The 27,042-nt window shown below is 35.0% G+C and overlaps 1 protein-coding gene across 3 annotated transcripts; it reads right to left on the bottom strand.

Moving 5' to 3' along the window:
• Positions 1-2,651: 2,651 nt before the first annotated feature.
• On the bottom strand, positions 2,652-27,042 carry FBXO47 (F-box protein 47). 3 transcript variants are annotated; one of them, XM_049860610.1, is made up of 11 exons: positions 26,862-27,042; positions 24,163-24,369; positions 23,583-23,753; positions 20,486-20,562; positions 18,044-18,121; positions 15,761-15,869; positions 10,821-10,997; positions 9,843-9,989; positions 8,817-8,959; positions 5,597-5,756; positions 2,652-4,887 (listed from the first exon to the last, which is right to left on the bottom strand). In XM_049860610.1, the coding sequence occupies exons 2-11, from the start codon at positions 24,341-24,343 to the stop codon at positions 4,775-4,777; spliced, it is 1,356 nt and encodes a 451-aa protein (XP_049716567.1). In that variant the 5' UTR covers positions 24,344-24,369; positions 26,862-27,042; the 3' UTR covers positions 2,652-4,774. The 3 variants fall into 3 exon arrangements, with proteins under 3 accessions (XP_049716567.1, XP_049716568.1, XP_049716569.1); XM_049860611.1 differs by lacking the exon at positions 26,862-27,042 and having other exon boundaries at positions 24,163-24,805; XM_049860612.1 differs by lacking the exon at positions 2,652-4,887 and having other exon boundaries at positions 5,330-5,756.

Below are 27,042 nucleotides of genomic sequence, written 5' to 3' on the forward strand. Positions count from 1 at the left end.
ATTCTGAAAAATTTGCTTGCTTTCGAAAGGCTTAAAAAATTTAGTGCTGATTAGACTTCCAAAGCCCTTAAAATATAATTTTAATTTTAAATTACTCAAAGGTAATGGGCATTACATTTCCCTTAATAAAGTATGGAAGCATAGTTGAAGTGGTAAATTGTCTTTGCAAATGATATGCTTTGCAAAGCATTTTTTGTCCCTGGCTGAATTATAAATTATTGAAATAAGATGACTTTATCAAACTCCAAATATTTGCTAAGCGTAGAATGGCCTCTTCTAAATCAGTTTTGCTCCATCTACTTTAAACAAAAATGACATCAAAGTTATATATAAAGAAGGAAGCAGAAGAAGTCATTGACACAACTCCCATTATAAAATCAAACATGCTAAACCCACTGCCGTCGAGTCTGTTCCAACTCACAGTGACCCTATAGGACAGAGCAGAACTGCCCCATAGGGTTTCCAAGGAGTGCCTGGCGGATTCGAACTGCCAGCCTCTTGGTTAGCAGCCGTAGCACTTAATCGCTATACCACCACGATTTCCTCAAACATGCTAAGGAAGATCAATTTAGAAATATTTAAGAACTTTTTTGTTCTTAGAGAAATACTGCAAAAACTTGTAGTAATGGGAAATTGCAATTACGTATTTTGTTTTTATAAATTGGTGTTAAAACTAAGATAACTGTAGCATTTCTAATTTAGTAACAATTGGAATATTAATTGCTTGAGGATTTGGTCTCCAAATAGCAGAATATAGATTAGTGTTCTACTTATAGATGACTGTTCAGTTTATGAGTTATTGCTAGTAGATCAAATTATTTTTACACACTATAATATTAGGTATATTCATAAATATATGGTTAACTGTGACATTATTTTACATTAAAACATTTTTTTATGACAGAGCTATAATTAGTTTATATAAATTCCCCCATAAATAAATACTCTAAAGGAATTATATACTCAGTGACTTTCATAATAACAAACTTTGAACAAGTTGGAAATGTTTCTAATTTTAATTTTATTAATATGAATAAATGATGAATAAAATTAGCAAGTATTATTTAGGCATCAGACATTTTACTATAAATATAAAACTTTTTAAATAACAATGCATATTTTTCAGTTTTATGCACATTTAAGAAAGCAGTGATCTCAGAATGTCTGTAAGTATTAACCTTTTTTTCTTTTTAAATTTAAGAGCCTGGTAAGGCCTAAACAGTTGTTTAAAAAGTCTCCAGTTGCTTGAGGCATTTTCTGTAGTTATACTTGCTTTCTTGATGGAAAAAAAAATGTGCAGTTAGTCCTTTAGCACATGTATTTATTTTAACCTGAGACCTGGAGAAGACTGTCCATATAGGTGCCTTTCAAGTCATCTTTCCTATCTTAGTGATGTCTCAACAAGCCAAGGTGCATATGTCTGTATCTTGATGTTTGACAGGTTTTATAGCTACTTGCCAATGGAATTGTTAAAGAAGTCACATTGCTAGTAAGGTGTCCAATAACGGAAGTGGCATTTGTAGCAGATTTGTTTTTACCTGTCACAACATTTGACATAAAAATCTGTAATCATGTAATTGAGTTCCATTCACATAAAGTGGGGGACTCTTGAATAATAATCAGATAAGAGATTAATGTTGGTTTTTTATTGACATGAGGTGATTCTTCCTGTTGAACTTTCGGCTGGGCACCTCATAGCTGCTCTAGTCTCCGAAGGTGAGCAATTGTCCTGGCGATAAAATCTTTGTTATCAATAGAAGAACTGGAAGCATGAACTAAGTCATCATAAGATAGGAAAAGTGTGAAATAAGGTGCCTATTTTTCTGGCTATTGAGAGCATCCTGGTTAAACAACATCTTGAACTGATTAATTCCCAATCATAAGAATTTACTGCCTGTGTTGTGAATAGATAAAAATAGGGGGACAGAAGGGCATAAAAAGGAATCACTGGAAGTGTTAACTGTAGATGTTCTAGGGTTTCATAAGGTACTGAGTATTTATCACAAGACATAAACTTTAGTTTCTAAGAAAACTCACATCATTAGTTTGTTATTAGTACCATTAGGGTGTGGTATGTGTGTGTAGAAGAACAATAATAATGATAAATATAATGATGTGCTGTGGGGCCTGCTTTCTAGTTGAAGTAAAAATCACCCTACAAATTGAAGTCAAAGAAAAAAAAAAAAATGAGGACTGAGGAAATTAAAAAAAAAAAAAAATACAAGCTACATTATCTGACCTGTTAGTAGTTTACATCTTTATGTTATTATGACTGTTCTAGAGGTAGAAACTGACAATATCCCCGTGTCTGTGGGCTATTCATTTTGTAAATGCTCATTTTTTTGTGTGGCAATATGACTGTCTATACCATCACTTAAACATCAATACTAATGGTAATAATAATAATACATGCTTTCGCAAGGTGCCATAACCTCCCACTTTGAAATCTGATATCACACCTTATTTCTGTGACAAATGTACTCAGCAAAAAACTGGACTGCTGAACTGAGGAAACTGCAAATTTGACTTCAAATGTTTTTATCTATCAATAATAGAATGAAGAATTTGTCAGTTTACTGTTTATTGGTAGCAAAATTATGTCATTTATCTACTGCATTCAAAGAATGAATCAAATTTTTTATGTTCTAAATTTCTGGGGAGGGTGAGATAATAATCTCACTATTATTAAGAATAATGAAATGTGAGTTTAAAAAAATCTACAGTAGCTATCATGTCAGTTCAAATGTGTAATGAGATTCAAAATCTAGACTAAAAATGTTTAAAATTAAAGCATGCTGCTTTTGTATATTTGCTGAAAATAACTGCTGTGAAGACTTGAATAATTTTAAATGATAATTCAAGGCAGCCTCACAATGCCAAATTTCTTTCTCTAAGAGAATGAAACTTGACATCTCTTTAGTAAAATATTTAAAATATTCACTATTTATTCTAAAATGTTTACTTTTTTATTTTTTCCCCCCAAATAAGCTAATGGGTCTGTTCTCAACTTGTTTTGATAAATAAAGCTATTAGGCTTTTCAAAGCATATATGAGAAAAAAAAAAGACAGAGAAGGCGAGAGAGACAAAGAAGGAGGGAGAGGAGGAGGAGGGGACGGAGGAGAAAAATGGGAAACAGGAGGAAGGAAGAGAAGAGAGAAGAAAATTTTAACTAAGGTCTATTTTGTACCCTGGCATCTGCCAACTTTTAGTCTTTATAATTTAGTTGTGGGTTAATTCTTAAATTGACAATAAAACCGGGATGAAAGCAAGAACTTTCCTTATGTGTAAAAATGCAAATGATAAACTATGAGGAAAAATTCCTGCTACCAATGGAATTATAGTTGGACAATCTTTTCTCTCTCTCTTTGAAATGCTCTAAGACATTTTCAGACAAACTTTTCATCAATGAAAGAGTTAATTCTGACCCTCCAAAAGTGAAAGTAGAGTAAAATCTTGTTACTGCAAATTGTATTTTCTCCACAATTCTCACTCTTCCTCAGTTCAATTAAAACTCTCACTTTCATAACATACTGAACCCCTCTTGCCAAACGCTTGAGAATTGCCCATAATTTACACCCCACTTCTGCTGGTAATTTCCGTATCTTAGAATATTTCTTCCTTTCATCAGCTCCAGGGATGAGTCAAAGCAAAAGCTTAGGAAAAAGAAAGTCAGTTTCTGATAAATCCAGTGGGAAGGGGTGTGTCTTCAGCAAAAACAAAGCAATCAAACCCAAGGAGAAAAAAACAGGAGATCCAGGAGGGCTCCAGAATTATTTCAACCCCTTGGGCAGTGTTATTTTTTACCTCAGTGGTAAAAGTGGCGGTGGCAGATGCTAGCCAGGTTGAGATAGTCCTGGAGCTTCTTGGAGTCCATTTAACTCAGTGACGAGAGCTTCCTCTCTCTCCTGTGCTGCTCTAACCATTCATGCTTCCAGTTGCTTCAGCAAGTTCCACTTTCTGAGATAGAGAGAAAACCTTCAGGAAGAAGTGCAAATTACCTATGAAGATTGTTCTGCCAGCAGAATAGCTTTTTTTCATTTTATATTTCCCCTTATTTGCAACATTTTACTCTAATTCTCAGCAAAGTATAAAAGATTTTATTATACTGAGACAATATATACCTTCCTCTATGTGTAGACCTTTTGTATGATTCACCTTAAAGGATATATACATATACACACACATACACACACATATATGTATGTACATACACACACTTCCTTTGGTTTTTGATTCTTGCAAACATGGACAAAATATAATGTTCTTTGTAATCATATGCCAAGAAGGTGGCAAAGAATGTGATTTATATTCTACACATTCCAAAACACCATATTGCAAATCTTCACAAAACATTAGGCTATGTCTACACAACCTAAGTGAACAGATACATACTATTTAGTGAATTTGGGTCTGCTCTAACTATAAAACAGAATTTTCTCTTGCTTCAACAATCCACACATACAGGTTGAGCTGGCCCCAAATTCTTGGACAGCTAACAAACGTTCCATTTCAGTTTGGTTAAAAAAAAAAAAAAAAACTGAAAAGACAGAGCTTGTTTTCCACAGAACCTCAATACATTCTTGAATTTGCCTGTTATTTTTACATTAATAATGGTGTAAGCAGTTGCTTCTAAAGTTCCATGCACCTTGTGAATTAATAGGTTACTTAGACAGTACAAGTCCCATAGATGCTATCCTTTGGGTGTGAAAAAGTAGCACTCTTCTAAATGTTAGTTCAGTGAGGTATTCTCTAAAGACAAGGCCTTCTGAGTATTTAGGTAGAGAGAGTATTCATGGTCAAACACAGGATCTCTTTATGGAAGTTAGCCTGCGCATGCACAAGATGGAACAAATTCAAAAAACTTCTGTCATCTTCATCGCGATCTCCTATATGCCACACACAGAATAAAAAAAAAAAAAAACACACAGAATAGACAGTAGGAAAAAGAAAATGACAGTTAAATTTTTATATATATGATTTATTTGAAACATAAGATGTTCCAATTTTCCCTAGTGATATTTTAATAGAAGACCTTTACTAAGTCTTTAATAGTGCCCTTTTTTACTAAGTCAGATGTTAACCATTGAAATCATAGAATTATGCAAGAATACTGGATTAGAAAACAGAATAGGCTCCTGGTTCATGTTTTATTGCTTCTAACTTTATGACCCTGGGCAAGTCGAGTAATCTTTCTAAGTCCTAGTTTTCTTATCTTTTAAATCGGGACCATTATCATGTTGGCTACTTAAAACTGTAAAATAATGTATGCAAAATACACTGAAAACTGTACAAATCTAAGGCATCGTTAATGACAGTTATGATCGTTACAAGTGAGCAGTTAAATTTCTGCCTGTGCAAAACTGAAATTGATTCCTTTCAAAGAAGACTCATAATCTTTACATTTTCCATGAAAATCACTACAAGATTTTGAAAATGACAAGAACCAGGAACAAAGTATATCTCATGGCAAAACAAAATGTGTCTGTTCCTTCTATTTTTAGTTCAGAAATAAAAGTCTACACAGAATTAGTGTCTTAAGCAGAGACTATAATGCATTTTAGCTCACACCTGTGCACCATCTATTCGCATACTCACCCGACATAACTGACTGCATCATTTCCATTATAATACATGCAAATGCATTTGCCACACTCTGCAGGAAGTTATTTCTTTCCATTGGAGTGCTAAAGACTTTACAGACTTTTTGCATCATTTTAACTGTCCAGTCCATGCAGTATAGTTCTTTTTCGCACACCTGATTTAGATATAAAAAGCATTATTGTAAACCTGCATGTAAACAAGCTCTAGAATGTGAAAATGGTATTGACAACGATGGTTTGCGATTCCACATAATTTATTAAACATGATACATTATTGGGTCTATGAATGGAAATCTCTTATATCCAATACTCCTTTGCTTTCAAACGATGCAATTTTAGTGGGAAAATGTGTGGAGTAAGTAAAACTCTGGTTCAAGATGGTCATGTATTATTATTTATTAATGGAAGCAATAATATTTAAAACAATTATTGGACATATGAGAAAGAAGATTCCTGTTCATTCATTCATTCAATAAATAGTCACTAACCCAAAAAAAACCCAGTGTCTTCGAGTCGATTCTGACTCATAGCGACCCTATAGAACAGAGCAGAACTGCCCCAAAGAGTTTCCAAGGAGCCCCTGGTGGATTCGAACTGCCAACCCTTTGGTTAGCAGCCATAGCACTTAACCCCTATGCCACCAGGGTTTCCCAAAATATTCACTAAGCACCTGCCAAAAGCTGGAGATACAAGAATGAACCATAAAACATGGCCTCTATGCTCAAGGAGTCCAGTGAGAGTGATAGATAAATGAGTAATTTCGATAGGCAGAAGAACTATATGTATTACCAACGTTCTATCTGCAGAATTTTAAGGGATATTTATCTCTCCATTATTTAAAAGTTAAACAGTTAAAGATTATGTGTTCATGGCTAAAACTGACTGAAAGGTAAAGATTTATTCACTAACATTCTAAGTGACCCATTTAACTCATACAGTCAAATATACAAGGTACAGCATGAAAATAAAGTATATAGTGGTATAACGAGATATCAACCTGACAAGGAAGATTTACTGAATGCCTATTATGTGTAAAGCACTGTCCCAGGCACTATGAAAGAAATAAATGACAGTCCTAGATTTCAAAGAACTTGCAACCTATTTTGAGAGATGGCCTTACCTTACACATACTAAAGAACACTATTAGTAAATGAAGACAAAGAGAAGACAAATCTGAGGCAATTGAGAGAAAATTAATGATCAGAGTTGAGATGTTAATCAGAGTTGGATATCTAGAGAAGGCTTTTCCACTCCTAGTCACTTCTTCTCCATTCCTTTTGCTATACTGCCAAAGTGACCTTCAAAAAACACAAAATTGATCATGTTTCTCCCCTTCTTAAACTTTCAATAGCTCCCTATTAGAGGACAGGTTCAAGCTCCACAGAATGGCTTACAAGCCCCTTCCTTACCTAGCCTCTTCCTCCCTGTCAGCCTCACCTCCTGCTACTCCTCTTCTGCACATTTTACAGTCCCCTGAATATATCCACCCTGTTTCACTTCTCTGGGTCTTTGCATATACTGTTCCTGCTGTCTTGGATAATTTGCCATCTGCCTGGTGATAAACTCCTGTTCTTTTTTTAAAAAAACATTATCTACTGGGATTTGGGAAGCCCTCTCCGTGCTCTTTTTCCACCCCAGATAGTCCCTCTTCTCTGCTACCTCCGTTTGTACCTTTTTTTTAATTTTATTTTATTGTGCTTTAAGTGAAAGTTTACAAATCAAGTCAGTCTCTCATACAAAAATTTATTTACACCCTGCTTATACACTTCTAGGAAACCCTGGTGGTGTAGTGGTTAAGTGCTACGGCTGCTAACCAAAGGGTCGGCAGTTCGAATCTGCCAGGTGCTCCTTGGAAACTCTAGGGGGCAGTTCCACTCTGTCCTATATGGTTGCTATGAGTCAGAATCGACTCAATGGCACTGGGTTTGTTGTTGTTTTGTTTTTTTTATACACTTCTAGTTGCTCTCCCCCTAATGAGACAGCACACTCCCTCTCTCTACCCTGCATTTCCTATTCATTCAACCAGCCTCTGCCCCCTCTGCCTTCTCATCTCCCCTCCAGGCAGAAGCCACCCACATAGTCTCCTGCATCTACTTGATCCAAGAAGCTCACTCCTCACCAGCTTCATTTTCTATCCCACGGTCTGGTCCAATCCCTATCTGAAGAGTTGGCTTTGGGAATGGTTCCTGTCTTGGGCCAACAGAAGGTCTGGGAACCATGACCTCTGGGGTCCTTCTAGTCTCAGTTGGACCATTAAGTCTGATCTTTTTACAAGAATTTGAGGTCTGCATCCCACTGCTCTCCTGCTCCCTCAGGGGTTCTCTGTTGTGTTCCCTGTCAGGGCAGTCATCAGTTGTAGCCGGGCACCATCTAGTTCTTCTGGTCTTAGACTGATGCAATCTCTGATTCATGGGGCCCTTTCTGTCTCTTGAGCTTATAATTCTTTGTGTCTTTGGTGTTCATTCTCCTTTGCTCCAGGTGGGTTGAGACCAATTGATGCATCTTAGATGGCGGCCTGCTAGCATTTAAGACCCCAGATGCCATTCTCCAAAGTGTTTGTACCTTTTTTTAACATATATTTTTCCACTTATCTCACTGAATTTCAATTTATTTATATATACCTTGCTATCTCTTAAAAACTGTAAGCAGCTTGTGGTCAGAGATTGTGTTCTATTAATTTCCACAGTCCTAGAATCCCATACAGTTTACACTTACAGTAAGCACTTAATACATTTGCATTAAATGAATATTAAATCTACTTCTAACTTTTCATTTTGAAAAATATTTTAATTATACAAAAGTAGAGAATAGTATAATGAATCCCTAGTACCCACCCTCCTAGCTTCAACAATTACCAATCTTGTTTCAGCTCAACCCCTCATTTACTTCCACATTTCCCCTACATTGATTATTTTAAAGCAAATCAAATACGGTGCTTGTTTAAAAAAGAATTTTTAAAAAGAATGTAACTTGGCAGAGCTGTATAATGACAATCCAGACATGAAGTTGGGAGAGAATAATATAAGGAATGCTTCTAAATAGGGTAGTTTATTACACATATTTTAATATTTTGAAAAAGGAATATTAAAAAATTTATACTTAAATACTCATTCTTTCAAAATGTTTTGTGCGTATTTCAGTTCCTTTAGGGAGCATTCCTGGTAGTTGACTGTCATTGTAAACAACATACTAGAAAAAACTTTGTTTTTACTTACCAAAGCCAAAAAGACTATCAGCCTTGCCAGTTCAATGGCCCGTCCATTCACAGCTTTACTAGCCATGAAAGTGAAACAGATGTTGTTCCCACATAGGATTAGGAGGCGTGCATTATTCTCCAGAAGCCACTCACGGGGAACCACTTTTATTAGAGAAACAATAGTTATTCAATGAGAAACCACACAATAGCTATAGTAACCATCATTAAATACATGCAATATTATATCACTTTATTGGAAATACAATTAGTGCCAAGGGAAAAGCTCAGATAAAATGCTTTAGTTTTTCAATTACAGCATTCAACCGGAGATAGAGATTATTGCCATGTTATGGTGGCTCTTACAAATGTATTAGAAATATAGTCAAAGCAATTCACCTACCCATAGGTTAGAAGGCTGGATGGTCTAATGCTGTGTAAGGAAAGAAACCTTATACACTTTAGAATCTAAAGGATTATTCAGGGATGGGAAGCATTGTTTCACCTCTCCTGTGCCAACAGGAGAAGGCTTTCTTTCTTACATTACCTTGGAGGGTGTTTCTGAAAACATGTAAAACGGGAATAAGTAAGCTAATTAAAGTAGGAAGCTTTCAAATAGTAATAATACAGATAGATATAAAATTGGTAATGGAAGGAAAGTAAGTCGATTTTAAGTTCTCTGAGTGGTACGAACAGTTAAGCACTTGACGATTCAAACCCATCCAGAAGCGCTTCTGAAGACAGGGCTGGTGATCTGATTCTTAAAGGTCACAGCTTTGAAAACCTACAGAGCAGTTCTACTCTGCACACACTGGGTCACATGGGGTCATCATGAGCCAGAATTGACTCGCTGGCAGCTAACAACAACAATACACTGATTATATGCATTCTCTTCAAACATAAAGCCAAACTTTTCAAATATTTTAGAGCATTTAGTGATTTCCAATAGGCAATTCATTTGTTACGTGTAGAATTATCATTACAATTTTATAATTCTATTCTAATAAAAATTTTCTATCATTCTACATTGGTAAAGATATATTTTTACCTGAAAGTTCATCTACAAGACTGATGACATCATCTGCTGTCCACTCTTTAGTGCCCGTGTCATATAGTAACTTAATGGCATCAGCCAAACCTTTTAGACTGGATTCATCTGTAGGTCCTTCTACCATTTTCTGCCAAACCACCTGTCCTGAATGATAATTGAAATAAAAACTAGGCTATAACAGAATAATTGGCTTTGTGATAAAAACTTCATGAATTACTTAAAAAAGGGAACTGGATTGGAAAATGGAATCCCATTACAAATACTACTACTTTCACTTTAACTTTCATAATGGAAAGTCAATTCTGATTATAATACATTTTAATGCCTGTTATTAATGTGACAAAGCACAGCAACAAAAGCTAAATGAAGAAAAAAGGTAGTTTCACCAAGCAGAATAGTGCTTCTAGTTCAGAGATAACACTATCTCCATACCAGAAACTGGTATAAACAATTGATGTAATCTTACTAAAATAAATGAAAATTTATTGATATCCTTCCTAAAAGACAGCATGATATATTTAAGAATCTTCCAAACATTTATATCAAAAAACAGTAATTCAGTCCATTTTTTCATTCTTCAACTATGACCGATTTTCTCTGTGGGTTACACAGAACAAAATTTTAATCCCAGATTGGCTTCCTGCTGCGAGTTAAATATTTAAACTGGCTGCCTCCTAACATAAATCAATGTGAACTAGAGATACTCATGCTAATTCTAACATTAATCTAAGCCAAATTTAATGAGAACAACTGCAGAGATGATGGGAATATATTTGGTAATGGCCTACAGCTGAACAAGTTCTGCCTTGAAGCTTAGGAAATGCACTAGTTAATGCAGCATATATCCATGAAATCATGAAACACAGTTAAGTCATTAGAAATGATGAAACTGAGCAGGTACAAAAAGATACTTTTCCTTAAGTGAAAATAATTAACCAGTGACATAACATACATCCCTGAAAAATGGGTGCTCACCATCCTGAGGAGATATTGGCCCGAAGATGATATATAGTAATCTTGCCTGATTCACCATAGGCCACGGTTTTAATATACGAGTTAACCAAAAAGCAGAGTCACTTCGATGTGTCCAATGATCAAGCAGGACATTCCTACAGAACAGCCTGATCCTTAATTCCAGTTTCCGGGCGCTTCCTATGAAAACACAGTGTAAATGCATCTTCCTAGAAGGATTGATATGCATATTCGATAGTGATTAGAGTAAGTATGAACCACTGTGGTTAGTGATCTTATAAACAGGAAGTAACCAAGAGATTATCTGTTGTTAAGCTGCCCTAACTTCATGGTTTTAACTATCTACTTAACCCTTCGCTTTCTGTTTTATATTTGATACTTTGAATATACGTTAATCAAAAGATATGCTTGTTTACCAGAATCTCATATAAGAGTTTGGATTTTAAAAGAAATAAATGCAGAGAAAGGTCAAAGACATATATCATCAATGTGTTTTGTATTGAAAGAGTTACTTCATTCTTCTCCAGAAAAATTTTGGATTTTCAAGGGTCTATTTTTTTTTTTTTTCCTATTTACTCAGCTTCCCTTATTCTTGCCCCTCTCCTATCCATTTTGAACCCAACAGCTGGAGTGGTCTTCTAAAATATAAGTTGGATCCATTCTGTTTTTCTGAATTAGAATAAAATCTCAGCCATGGTCACAAGACCTTTGGTGATCCAATCTTTCATCACTCACCACTCCCTTACTCTGCCCTGGCCACCCTGGTCTTTTGACAGTACCTGAAGCCCTGGGGGCCCAGTGGTTAAAGCGCTCAGCTGCTAACTGAAAGATCAGCAGTTCAAACCCACCAGCTGCTCCACAGGAGAAAGATGTGGCAATTTGCTTCCCTAAAGATTACAGCTTTGGAAAGAAACCGTATAGGGCAGTTCTACTTTGTTATATAGGGTCTCTCTATGAGTTGGAATCCACTTGATGGCAATGGGTTTGGCTTTTTTTTCAGCACAGTACATCAAACTCTTATGCCTCAGAGTCTAGTACTTCATGTACCTTATGCCTAGAATTTGTACAGTACTTGAGCTTTCATGATGGCTCGCTCCTTCTTAATCTTTAGGCATCAGCTTAAATGTTACCTCCTCAGAAAGATCTTACCTGACAACCCTAGCTAAAGTTAATACTTCTTCGTTCTGGTTTTTATGTAAAGAGCACCTTGTTTACTTCCTTTACAGTACTTTCCACAACCTATAAATTATTTTTTTTATTGTTTTTCTCCCAATTAAAATGCAAGCTCCATGAAGAGAGGTTCTGGGTCTGTCTTGTTCATAAAGCCTAACATGTGGTAGCTCTCAGGAAATTTTTGTTGAATGAACAGATATGCCAGGCACTATTTAGAAGAATGCAGATTACTAAACTTTTATTTTGTTTTCAGTGAATCAAGTTGTAAAGAAGCATAAATCAAAGTCCTTTTCTTCAAAGAGTGTACAATTTTGTTAGGTAGATAAGACAAGTATAAATGAAAAGTCTCCTAATGGTCTAAGGCTGTATATAAGTACCCCCTGGTGTGTTCAGTCAAACGACACAGAAGTTTAGGAGAGAGATTACTGCAGTCCTAGGAAAATCAAATAAGCCTCCACGGAGGTGACCAGGCAAACTGGGTATTAAAGGATGAGAAGGGATGGTAATTCAGGAAACAGAGATAGAATGGACAAAGATACTGAGGTAGAAATGTGTAAGGTGTGTCTGAGACACAGTGAGTAGAACAATATGACTATGTCATACTGATACAGAGAGTAGTGGGTGATAAGTTTGACAAAGTAGGTTGAAAGTAGAATGTGAAGGCCGGTTTAAGTAGTTTAGATTTTATTATGAAGGCAACAGGGAGCTATAAAAGTTTTTAAGCAAGGAAGGGACATGATAAATTAATTTTGCCACTGTTTCACTGGGCTTCTAAATCTGCCTTTTTGATCCATAATTTGTTTTATAATGAAATATTTCAAGCTGACAGAAAGCAGAGGTACTATAACAAATACTGTATACCAATCACCTAGCTTTGTCAAAGCTTTCCTTCTTGCTATATTTGCTTCATACTTTTAAAAATAAACAGAACATTGCAGACACAATTAAAGCTTCTCATATGTCACTTCCCAATCCTATTATCCTCCTCCCTAGAGGTAATCACTAAACTGAACTTGGGTTTTATCACTCTCAACTATGTTTTTATATATACATTTTTGCGTATGTATGTAACCATAAAAAATACATAGTATATGTCACCCTGAAGAATATATAGTATTGTTTTGAATGTGTATATAAACGGTATACTGAAAGTATCTTCCAACAACCTTTTTTCCTCAACATTATGTTTTGAGATTTATCCACATTAATATACATGGCTGTAATTCATTTTAACTGCTGATGGTTTTAATTGTGTCACTATACAACAATTCATTCATCTAGTCTCCTGACAATAGGCAGGTAGGTTGTTTGCAATTTTTCGCTGTTACGAATAATGCTGCAATGATCATTCTTGTACATGTCTCCTTGTGCACACTGAGGGCGTTTTTAGAGTGAAAATGCTAGATTGTACGGTTCCATAATTTTAAGAATATAACATATTTTAGGTATATCCCCCCCCCGCAAAAAGAATGCTATATAATAGATCAATGGAACAGAATTGAGAACCCAGAAGTAAATCCATCCACCTATGGACAGCTGATCTTTGACAAAGATTGAAGTCCTAAACAGGGAAGAGAAAGTCTCTTCAACAAATGGTGCTGGCAAAACTGGATATCCATTCGCAGAAAAATGAAACAACATTCGTACCTCACACCACACACAAAAACTGACTCAAAATGGATCAAAAACCTAAATGTTAAACCTAAAATTACACAGATCATAGAAGAGGTCTCTATGATCATAAAGATCATAGAAGAAAAAATAGAGACAATGTTAGGGGCCCTAATATATGGTATAAATAGAATACCAAACATAACTAACAATGCATAGATAGCAGAAGATAAACTAGATGTCATGGATTGAATTGTGCCCCTCCAAAATTATCTGTCAACTTATCTGGGCCATGATTCTCAGTATTGTGTGACTGTCCACTATTTTATGTGATTTCTCTATATGTTATAAATCCTATCGCTATGATGTAAAAGATGGATTAAGCAGTAATTATATCGATGAGGTCTACAAGATTAGGTGGTGTTTTTTAAGCCAATCTCTTTTGGGATATAAAAGAGAGAAGGGAGCAGAGAGACATGGGGACCTCATACCACGAAGAACTCAGCACCAGGGGCAGAGCATGTCCTATGGACCTGAGGTTCCTGCGCTGAGATGCTCCCAGACCAAGCGAAGACGGATGCATTACAAGGACCTTCCTCCAGAGCCGACAGAGAGAGAAAGCCTTCCCCTGGGGCTGGCACCCTGAATTCAGAATTCTAGCCTACTGACTGTAGAGAATAAACTTTGTTAAAGCCATCCACTTGTGGTATTTCTGTTATAGCAGCACTAGATGACTAAGACACTAGATAACTGGGATCTCCTAAACATTAAACAGTTATGCTCATCAAAAGGATTCGCCAAAAGAGTAAAAAGAGAACCTACAGAGTGGGAAAAATTTTTTGCCTATGACGTATCTGACAAGGGTCTAATCTCTAAAGTTTATAGAAAACTTTAATATTTAAATAACAAAAAGACAAACAATCGAATTAAAAAATGGGCATGAACAGGCACTTCACCAAAGAAGACACTCAGGCAGCTAACAAACAAATGAAGGGATGTTCACGATCATTAGCCATTGGAAAGATGCAGATCAAAACTACAATGAGCTACCATCTCATCCTGGCAATAATGGCACTGATTTAATAACGAACAACAACAACAGAAAACAACAAATGCTGGTGAGGTTGTGGAGATACTACAACCCTTAAACACTGCTGGTAGGAATGTAAAAATGGTAAAATCACTATTAAAAATGATATTGTGCTTCCTTAAAAAGCTACAAATAGAAATACCATATGATTCAGCAATCCCACTCCTAGGTATATACCCTAGAAAAATAGGAGCTGTAACACAAATAGACACATGCACACCTATGTTCACTGCAATATTATTCACAATAGCAAAAAGACAGAAACAACCTAAATGCCCATGAATGAATAAATGGATAAACAAATTGTGGTACATACACACAAAGGAATACCATGCAATGATAAATCTACACAACATGTCACAAGATGGATGAATCTGGAGGACATTATGCTGAGTGAAACTGGTCAATCATAAAAGGACAAATATTATATGAGACAACTATTATAAAAAGTCAAGAAAAGGTTTACACACAGAAAGAGATATTTATTCTCTGATGGTTTCCAGGGAGGGGAGGTGGAGGTAGGGAAAATCATTAACTAGCTAGTAAACACGTTAACTCTGATGAAGGGAAAGGCAATACACAATACGGGGGAAGTTAGTACAACATGACCAAGGCAGGGGAAGACACTGAGGTAGGACAAATGGAAATGGAGACTCAGGGTGGTAATGGGGAGAGTGCTGACAATTGTGGGGATTGCAGCCAATGCCATGGAACAATTTGTGTATAAATTATTGAATGTGAAACGAATTTGCTCTGTAAACTTTCACCTAAACCACAGTTAAAAAAAAAAAAAGGTACTATAATAGACATCTTTGTGTCCACCACCCAGTTTAAGGAATACAGTAGTATCAATACAGTTGAAGCCCTCTGAACACTTTTCTTTCCTCAATCACATGTCCCTTTTTTGCACCCTATCCAATTTAGTGTTTATAATTCCCTTATATTTCTTTGTCCTTTTACTAAATATGTATGCCATCATTTATTTTTAAATATACTTTTGAACTCTGTATTTTTTCTTTTTTCTATTTTAATCTCTGTATAATACTTTCTGCGAATTGTAGTTCTTTACCTGGTTTACTGCAGACAACAGTCTGCATCTTGCGGGAGAGATTGGTCAGCTCACATAAGAAGTTATAAACACGATGACACTCGAGTTCATCCCAACCTGCTGTTAAGGTCTGAGGATAATAAAATAAAGGAAATATTGCAGATGTTCAGACCATCAAATTGAAATGTAAATCACTACTGCGTTATGAGCATAACTTCAATTTTCATCCACTACTGAACTGTTTGGAAACCCTGGTGGCATAGTGGTTAAGAACTCCGGCTGCTAACCAAAAGGTCAGCAGTTCAAATCCACCAGGCGCTCCTTGGAAACTGTGGGGCAGTTCTGCTCTGTCCTATAGGGTGGCTACGGGTCGGAATCAACTTGACATCAACAAGTTTTTTATGGAGCTGTTCAAATGAATAAGAAATTTTACATAAATAAGATCTAGAAATGCTCCAAAATCCAGTTTACTTTTAGCTGGAAATGGGAGTATCTTTTCAGAGAACTTCTTAATGCTACTCAATCCTGAACTCTGACAGTTCAAAGAAAATAACAAAGTAAAGCCAAAGCCTTGAAGACAGCTTTAGGCATCTGACTCACAACCATACTGTAGCTTAGTTTTGGAGTAAAGCACCAGTGACTATAGTAGAACCTCTTTAACGCCCTCTAACTATCATTTGGAAACCCTGGTGACATAGTGGTTAAGTGCTATGGCTGCTAACCAAAGGGTCAGCAGTTCAAATCCACCAGGTGCTCCTTGGACACTCTATGGGGCAGTTTTACTCTGTCCTTTAGGTTCACTATGAGTCAGAATCAACTCGATGGCAACGGGTTTGGTTTTTTTTTTTAGCTATCATTTATGATACTGCTTACAAATGATGATGACATCATTTTAATGTGGCAATTATTAGCACTTATTTATGACATGTGGATGTGAATAAGCAAATACATTCTTATTAGATCAAAACTTATTATCTTTGAGCAAACTAGAATGGACAAACATATATGAAAAGGAGGTTCAAATGGTAAGCCAATATAATTAAATTCTGAAAGGGTTATTAATCACGTAGATTCTTCCTGAAATAGTTGAATTGGATTCCATCAGTTTAAAAGTTAATCGTTTTCTCTCTGTAAGGATACACGAGAAACCGGTAACAGTGGTAACTTCTGGTGCAGTGAACTCGGTAGACAAGGGACAGGCCTAGGAGGGAGGCTAACTTTTCACTTTACACCATTTTATACTTCTATATGAATACCATTTTGAATTTTACATGAATACATGTGCATGTATTACTTGTCCCAAAGCAATAAAAAACAAAACTAAAATCTGACTTGGAAAAGTAGGCTGGTAGGAGGCCCTAGGCTCCAGGAATCTGGACCTGTAGGAGATGGTGAACGACAGGCTGAGATACAGAGATAAATTTTCCCATGTTCCAATGCTTGATGATAGGAGAGATACAAAGATACTCTGGTGCTAAGAAAGACCACAAAGAAGAAGGCAGGCCATTGGAGGGCTGAAAACTATAAATCCACAGAACCCCTAAAATTTGAGAATTTAGGGGGAAACATCCCCCTCCTCCGTAAAGTATAACTTTCTTCTTATTTAGAGCAACTTTAAAGAAAATAAGTCCTTAAGTATAGTCCCTACACTTATATAGTTTTTACTTTGAGAAGAAGCATGGTAGCGGTTAAAAGTGTTGTCTCTGGAGTTCCACTTACTGGCTGTTTAACCTTGGGCAAATTACTTCACTTCTCTGTGCAGTTTCCTCATCTGCAAAATGAGGATGATAACTACCTACCTCATAAGGTTGTTAAAAGTGTTAAATTAATTAATACATATAAACTGCTTAAAACAGCATCTAAAGCATAGCAAGGCTCAATAAATGCTAGTTATTATTATCTTCTTTACTTACAATAAAAGGGGAGTCAGAAATATTCTTGAAATTAATAGTTGATTTCTAAAATCACACCTTAAATAACTAGGCCAAGTCTTTAAACTCATTTTACAGATTCTTTTAAAAATCCACAATATTTCTAGTTTTTACAAGACTTTTGGAAATCTAGAGAGGACACTGGCGTAGAATAAATAAATGTTAAACATTTCTCACCAGTGCAAAACCCAAGAAGAAAAACTGAAGTAGCAAACACACTGTTAGATTAATACATTCTCAAATCTTTAAAATTTTATTTTGCACTCTTTGAGATTATTATGACTTCTATTAACCTAAGGAAAGACGGATTTACATACTGTACTTACTAACAGTTCAAAAAGCATTTCTCTTCTTCTTTCATTAAAAAAAATACCTGTAAAAACATGCCATAACATGGTAATCCTAGACACTGCATAGGAGCTGCACAGCCACTGAATTTAAAACATGAAACCTGTAAAGAGAACAACTATTAATTTTTCCCTTTCAGTGGAACTCTACAATGATTCGACATTCAAATTTAATGGAAATGAGCAAGATTTTTTTTCAGTACATATTCTGATTAGCATTATATTACATAAATTGGGGTAACAAAGAAGTGTAAAACAAAACCCCTACCCTCAAGGAGCTCACAACTTATTTAGGAAGATATACACAGGTGAAATTATTATAATAATCCAGTTAGAATAATGTATAAATGCTAAAATGACTGAATAGACACTACTTTGGACACCGTATATAAACAGGGAAAAGATAAACTTGGAAATGATCAAGAAAGGTTATGAAGGATATGATTTAGGAAATAATACTGGAGTCATTATTTCCTGTCCTTGAGCATAGGGAATGTGACCCAGCTGGAGTTCGGCTCACAAGGGCTCACAAGGACTCACAAGGACACATCAACTGGGCCCTGAGGTACAAAGACAATAGATAGAATAATCTTGGAAAATATCTTTTAGGGAACCTTTCATATAAGCTGGAAACCCAGGGGTGTAGTGGTTAAGTGCTACAAGTGTTAACCAAAGGGCTGGCAGTTCAAATCCACCAGGTGCTCCATGGAAAGCCTATGGGGTTCTACCCTGTCCTATAGGGTCGCTATGAGTTGGAATCGGCTCCATGGCAATGGGCTTGGTTTTGTTTGTTTGTTTGTTTGTTTCACATAAGCCAGAACACAAAAGACTTTCCACTCTTATCTTTTTCTATTAGTATTTAGTGAATAGAAAATTTGTTAGACCAACGAAGACCCTCCTGACCGTCTACTGAAACCTGTACCGATGACTGGATGACTGCTAAGAAAGACGATTCAAAATGTAGGATGTTTCTGGTCAATCTGTGAAAAGGTGAAGCTTTCAATGGTTTTGCCCGTTTGTAATGCTAATATACACTGATGACTCTGTAGCTTTCTCTGGACTCAGACAGTCATGGCCGGTTTCCCATTCTTGCTTATTCTATTATGGAAAAGTCTCTGAACTTGGGCAGACATGACTGTGGTAACATGCTTGTCTGTTTTCCCACCATTGTCTGTTCTGTAATATTTCCTTAGATTCAGGCAGACATTAGCTCTGGCAGCATGCTTGTCTGCTTTTCAACTTTTGTCTTTTGAATATATGCCAAATAAAACTTTCTTTTTGCTTTACTAAACTTTGTGATGTTTTTTCCCCTACAACAGATACGAGACAAGCGATGTCTTATAGTATTGGTAGGATCTGGATCAAATGAATAGAAAGAATTGTTGAAGGAAATGGTAAGAAATGGAGGTAGGAATAAACAAGTTTTCTTCAGGGAGGGAAGATCTGAGCAGCTTAATTAGGCTCCAAGTAGGAGGAAGTAAGGTTGTATTATCAGGGAGAACCCTATATGCTGCTATAGAGCTTAGACCTTATCTTGCTGAAAGTAAGCAGTCACTGAAAGATTTTTTAGCAAGAAAGTTAACTTCATGAAAGTGATGCTTTAAGAATAATCTTGATTTAGAGTACTGAATGAGTTGAGGTGGGAAGAAACGGATAGTAGAAAATCAGCTGGGAAGCTGTTTTAATACCACAGAATTGAACTCCATGCAAATACTGACATGAAAACAGCTGGTGCACCAGAAAGAGTTTGCATAGCATTGAGTGCAGAACTGAGCCATCAGAGTTGGATGTCTGGGTTTGTACAGTAAAACTTATACAGAGACTATGCCCAAACAATGATGTAAATTTTCAAGTCTATTATCAAAAGAGGTTTGTCATTTTATACATTAAAAAATACTTTCTTACGTTTTAGTACATTTAAACAATTAAGATTTTAACATTCAGAAATTATCACATTTTAATAGAATACCTAAACACCACTTTAAAACTTCCACACGATTCCCATGTGGGGTAAAAATATCTTTATATTCTGAGAAACCTAGTAAAATTGAATGATATATTTAATTATATAAAATTTGTTTTATAATAAGTAAGACTACTATCCGGTATTTAAGGAGCCCTGGTGGCACAGTGGTTAACTGCTTAGATGCTAATTGCTCCTTGGGAAGAAAGACCTGGCAATCTGCTCCTGTAAAGATTACAGCCTAGGAAACCCTATGGGGCAGTTCTATTCTGTCCTATAGGATCACTATAAGTTGGAATGGACTTGATGGCAAATAGCATACCATATTTGGGTGTTCTATAATCTCTAAGTACTTGATAAAGTCTTAGATTACCATCAGTTGATTATTTAGTACTAATTTCTTAAAATTCTAATTAAAGATAGATTTAAAATTAGTCTAATATCTTAATAAAACACCTTTATTGGAAATCAAAGTTTGTAATTTTATTCAGAAGTGTGATCTTACTTCTGCAAGAGTCTTGTGAATGTACTTGAGCCTCTCCTTCGTGGGTAGCAGCAACGTGCACCTTTTAAATAGCAGACCTGAGAAAGCAGAGAGACACACGTGAAAAAATAACAATGCAATTAATTTGAGAATATAAAGCACAGCAAAACCTCTCCTGAAAATCAGGTACGGCATATCACAGTAGGCTCTAGCTCATATCTATTTTTTTTTTTAATTATGGTAGAATATATAAAATGAAACATTTGCTGTTTCAACCATTTTTACACGTACAATTCAGTGACATTAATTACGTTCCCCACATTGTGCAACCATCACCATTATCCATTTCCAAATTTTTTCATCAAAAACTCACTACCCCCCATCAGTAACTCCCCATCTTCCCCTCCCACATGCTGCATCTATGCATTTGCCTATTCTAGATATTTTATATAAGTGGGATCATACAATATTTGTTCTTTTGTGTCAGACTTAGTCAGTATAATGTTGTCAAGGTTCTTCCATGTCATGCATGCATCAGAACTTCATTTCTCTTTATGGATGAATAATAGCGGATACGGTTTTTAATAAGAGAAAATTTGGGAGGAAAGGAGCAAAGCCCTAATAATATATGAAGTTTACCAAGTGACTATGATGTCCATCTAAGAGGCATTGGCAAAAACCTCATAAAAAATGTGAAATTGATAATATGGGACAGATGTGAAACATATTTAGATTAAAAAAAGATACAGTAATAAAACATACTTGATAAGAAAATAACTACAAAAATAAACTTGATTTTGTCTTCATTCCATAGAAAACAGATTCTAGTATCTCTTGAAATTGACCTCATGTCCGGAAACTGTTTTAAGAGTGGCTAATGTAAAACACAGCAAGAATGAGAAAAGAGATCTTGTATTCTTTTTTCCAAATACAAAAATTTAAAGTCATAAATACTTAAAATTTCAGAAGTTTGAAGTCATTTTTATTCACAGAAAATATTCAGTTTAGATTAAGTATCTCTTTCTTCAAAAATATCCTTTTATGGGATTTTCATGTTAAGTATGTGTAATTAAAAAAAAAAAACTCTTGGTTTCCCAGTGAGATATGTAACTTGAATTACAGTGACAGGAAGTGTATGATTTGTTTCCTCTGTCTTTAAGTGGTCTGTTTTCCTAAAATGGCAATACACTGCTAACATTCCTATAAGAGCAAACGTCCTCAAACTAAAAATAAGATATGTGGTAGGAAAATATATATCTGAATATTGTGACTTTCTTGAGCTTTCTTTTTTTCTGCATTTTACATAATATATGATTTTATACAGTTCTGTAGAATCTATGGGAACATATTTTTAGAAGTTGCTATGTTTGGATAACACATGACCAGAACTGAGTTTTAAACATAAATCCTCCTTATTTTTGTACATACAAAGACCTTTTCAGTGTTTGGTTTTTAGGTTGTCGAGTTCTTTTTCTCTCATACTTTGGCATCCAGTCCCATGTCATCTCACAGCTGGGGGACTGTATGCTATCATTGTATATTGGTTGCCTTTTCTAATGTAAAACTCCTATTTTTAGGCGTTGCAACTTGCCATGAAAACCAATACTGGATGACTTTTTTTTTTTTTTTTTAACACAGGTGCTCTGCTATACCCTTTAGAGACCAGCTTCTTTAATTTCTTCTTCACAAAAATAGAGTCAGACGTAATGTTCTTTCCACACTGGCCATCTGCTCTGCTTTATATGAAGAAGCAATTAAAATTTATAATCTTCAGAGTGCAGGATTCTGAAATGTTATTTTATTGTCTGGAAACAAGAACAAATCAGACAGGAATGGCAATATGAGAAAACGGTAGGTACATCAAACATTTACCTGAAAAATCAGTAATAAGCCAGATGTCCACATCAAAATTAAATGGAAGGCTGAAGTCATTGCATGAATAAAACCATTTAAAATCTAGCTATTAAGGTCAATATATTTGTAATTTTAACTGAATTATCCACATAATTGTCTTAATGCTTTATTTTGTTTAAGCAATTAAGACTTGCTCTCAGAGAAAAAAATCATCAGTTTTTTCTTGCAGGTAAAAATCAAAAGATAAGCTCTATTACCAAAGAACCACTTCCCCTGAAACTAAGAGTGTTTCAAAAAAAGGCACAATGAGAAACAGCAAAAAGTAACTGACATATTCTGTTACTTAGATGACTAACCCTAATCATAAATTCTCAAACTATCAACGTTGTTAATCAGATAACGTACTTTTCATTTTGCCTTATTAAACATACTTGTCTAATATAGTTTGATGTATATACACATCTATGTAGTCTAGTTTTATTGTCTTAAAGCTAGGCACCCTTGGGCCACTATAAGGCAGTATTCACTTGGCTTACTATTATGCCTTTATCTCAACATCACCTTGATATTTGGCTGTATTGTCATGCTTTGGTTAATTATAAGGTGGTTTTGTAATTAAATTGGTGTCATAAGTTAAGTCAAAAATAGAATTTTATTTCCACACTCTTAGGGAAAATGAAATCAATGAATGGGGTGAAAGACATAAATGACTACAAACCAAGGGAAGAAAGATTATACAGAACTTCGTGGTAAAGGTCAATTTAATTACAGCATAATGATGTTAGTAAATATGTTAGAGTGCTTAAAAAAAAAAAAAAGGAAACCATAGTTTCTGATAAAAGAATAAATGATCTTCTACCATAATGTATTTCAATTTCTTTTTTATTTTTAAGGACTGGATTATGATTAAAAGGGAAAATGGTATAGAAATAAACTCACTAGACCCACAGGAAGTGAAGCAAAGAAAATACATCAGTTTCCTAAATGGGTAAACCACCTAAGACAATAAGCATACGTGACACTGCATCCACATGAAATCACAAGGACTGACACTACATTAAAGTACATCCTTTCATCTTTTCAGATAAACGCAAGGGACTGTTGTTAAGACAAAGTTCTCACACTGGAAAGACTAAAAGCATCATGGAAATAGTCACATCTTAGGAAATAGTCCATTTCCCACTGGCTTTACAGAATTGTATGATAAAATCCCCTTAATTAAGCATAGCTCTTTACTTGTTGCAAATCTCATTATACAAGTTACCTAGACATCTGTAATGTTCCAATATAGCAGAGTCTTGTCTCCTTCCAGACAGCTCAAGTTTATGAAAGTCCTGTAGTAAAAGTCTTTTGTTTCCTGATGAGCTTGAGATATAATTAATAATGTGCTGGCTGACTGTTTTGGACACCATGCTTAGCATGCTGATTTCTTTCACTACCATAGAGGGGGAAAAAGGAATGGCTTACATGCAAGAATATCACTATTAGAACAATCTATTAACTTACAAACTAACTCATTAATAGTAATAATAGTAAAAATAATAAGCCCAGTAGGGAAAGAGAATAATCTTTAAAATTATTTTAAATCCAGTTTCCAATGAATTAGAACTATTTTGAGAGTAAAAACCAAGTTACCATGTCATTATAATTAGAGGCATGCTTTCAAGAGTTTGAGTAACATGCTTTCTCATTGCACCCTTAGCTAACAATGCTGAAACATTAGAAAATAAACTTAATGTGAACTCCATTAACATTTTAGCAGGACCAAAGATGACAGACTAGTTTTTCAGAAAAATAAAAATATTAGTCTTCTGTAGCCTACTCATATAGTCCCCAAACCTCACCTGTCAAATATTTTAAGATTATCTGAAATATTTCCAATGGTAAGGCTTTAAAATTTCCAAGAGTTGATAAGGGTTGAGAATCAGAGTCAAAGGCTTTGGAAAGATAGCTGGATTGACGATTACTTCGTCTGTATTTCTGGTTGGGGATCAAAGTGAAGTTGGTATTTATTCTGGATGTCATCTTTTTTCTTATCTCATAAATCTCTCCTGGTTAGAAAAACAAAGCACAAAAGACAAAGAAGGAAAGACATTAAAACGATAAAGAGCTATTGTTTTTTAATGAAGAAGTTGCTACTTGGATGGGCAATAGCTGTCTCTCCATGTTTACAAAAGTTTTAATATGATGTCCAATATACGGAATTTTCCAACAGTACCTTCCATCTCAGCATCATTTGAAATACTTCAAAATTCTTTATTGCTTGCTCAAATACAATAAACAGAAAAAGAGTTTTGGTTGAAAATGAGACATACATATGTGTGTATTTGGATGAGAGTCTAAGAAATGTGCAAAACAGAAAAAAAGTAAAAGATTTAACATAAAAATCAATGCAATAATATAAAATACATTCAATATCTATCAATTAGTATGTTACTTTTGCCATCTTTATATTGTAATCAAAGTATTAATGTAGTTTTAAACTTTGTAGTAATGTTCTTTCTTTTAAAACTGAGTAGACATTGTCTTTTGTTAGAAACAATAAAAACAAAGAAATAAAAAAAATAGAGACTTTAAGTTTAGAGCTATTTCAATTTACTAGCTCTAATAGCTTAAGTAGGTCATATTGCTATTACCAGTTACAGGCTCTACCATACACAAATGAGCAGTGAAATTAAAGTTTTTCAAAATTATAAGACTAGGATAAGTAAATGAATAATAACAGCTCTTCCATCTATTCCACTTTTTGTTAATAATAATTATTGATAAATCTTAGGAAGGGCCTGCATCACTTGATTGCAAAGATGAACATTTCCTAAAAGAATTTATTAAAATTACTGATCATTTACTTACCAAAAAAACCCATTGCCATTGAGTCGATTCCGACTCACAGTGACCCTATAGGACAGGGTAGAACTGACCCATAGAGCTTCCAAGGAGCACCTGGTGGATTCAAACCGTCAACCTTTTGAATAACAACCCTAACACTTAACCACTACACCACCAGGGTTTTGTATTTACTTACACTAAACAATAATTCTTAAAATATATATATTATGCATCACACACAATGACTTTGTATCATTTCATTGTTTCAATTAAAAAGCATTGTCTTTTGTATAGGTATGTATACATACACATATATGTACGTACATACGAATATGTACGTACGTGTATATATATATATATATATATATATATATATATGTATATATATGTATATGGCACCTTGTTTCTGAAGTAACAACTAAGACAGTTCATCAAAGAGTTACAAATATATCTGACCAAAAAGCATTTTTTTCCTTTGGGCACAAAATTACTAAAATCACTTTGTTACTTACTCATCTTAAAAGGTTACATATCAACTTATACTGATTTAACACTATGAAATATTTGAAAACATGACACAGAAATTTAGTGCTTAGTGAAAAGCATCATCTGAAACTCCTTTACAAAAATACTACAGTACTTTCCTTCAGCATTCAATGAGCATTTAAATTAGTGGATACTTTAAATTATCATTAAAATTACACAAATAACATGTTTACTGTTGAAAAGTTTACAAAATACAGCTAAACAAAATTAAATTCACCTATAAACACTTTGGTTTATACCCTTCCAGAATTTTACATGTATATAAATATGCATTTTTAACATAAAAGGGTGGGGGGGGTCACACTATTCATACTATTTTGTAATCTGCTTTATTTCAGTTAACACTATATTGTAATTTCTATGTCAATAAATATACATCTACAAGTATATCTACTTTAACGGCTGTGTATAATTCCACCAAATGGAAGAATCTTATTTAATCCATGAGGTTGTTTTCAATTTTTCACAGCAGGTATTTTGAAGCATTTTCATTACAATAAAATATAAATCTGGCCTACGATTTGTCCTGTTTCTCAAATCAGTACTCAAACAGGGTCTGTGTCTTCAGAGACTCACTGATACCTGGTTCCTAGGATGACTTTAGAGTCAGCCACTAAGTTTATATACTTTTTAAACCTTTAAAAGGGTTAAAAAATAATAGGCCTCAAATTCTTTAAAACTAATGGCTCCTCTTAACAATTTTTTATCTTCCTCACTCAGACGAGAACATTTTGGGGGAAACATCAGGCTTTTCTGAAAATCCTAAAGGTGTAATCTCAAATTATTTCTAGTTTTCTCTCACCCTTCTAGGAGGAAGAAAATCACAAGCCAAAGTTACATATGTTTCAATGCCCCTGTTCCTTCCCACTGATTTTTGGCTATACTGGAGGCCCTAAATGATGAACTTCCCCCCCCCTTCTTCAGAGAAAAAACGTCAAATAGCAATTCATTTGTTTTAACAAAATAAAATCCTTTGAAGAGACCCACCCCATCTGCTCGGTTATTAACCCAAAAGATCTCCAAAGAGGTAAATTAAGGGGACCATAAAAGAGAAATCGGCCAATATAAGAATCCAACTACATTACGATACGTATTTTTACCCCCTTTCAGGCCATGTAAAGATGAAACTATCACCTCAAGAAAATACTGGGGGAAAAAATCTTTTTACCACAAGTTTTGACAGTTTTCCGGCTAAAGATTCACAGGAAAATGGGATTTAGTCGTTTTGCCCCACCATTCTCAAATTTCTTAACGTTTAAAAAAAATTTTTTTTTCCTCAAAGATTTCCCGCCGGGTAAGTAGGGTCCGGCTCCGGTCCGCGCTGGAGCTGCGTTCCCACCTCTCAGGCG

The sequence above is a fragment of the Elephas maximus genome, chromosome 19 (assembly GCF_024166365.1).
Source record: "Elephas maximus indicus isolate mEleMax1 chromosome 19, mEleMax1 primary haplotype, whole genome shotgun sequence".
Lineage (NCBI taxonomy): Eukaryota > Metazoa > Chordata > Mammalia > Proboscidea > Elephantidae > Elephas > Elephas maximus.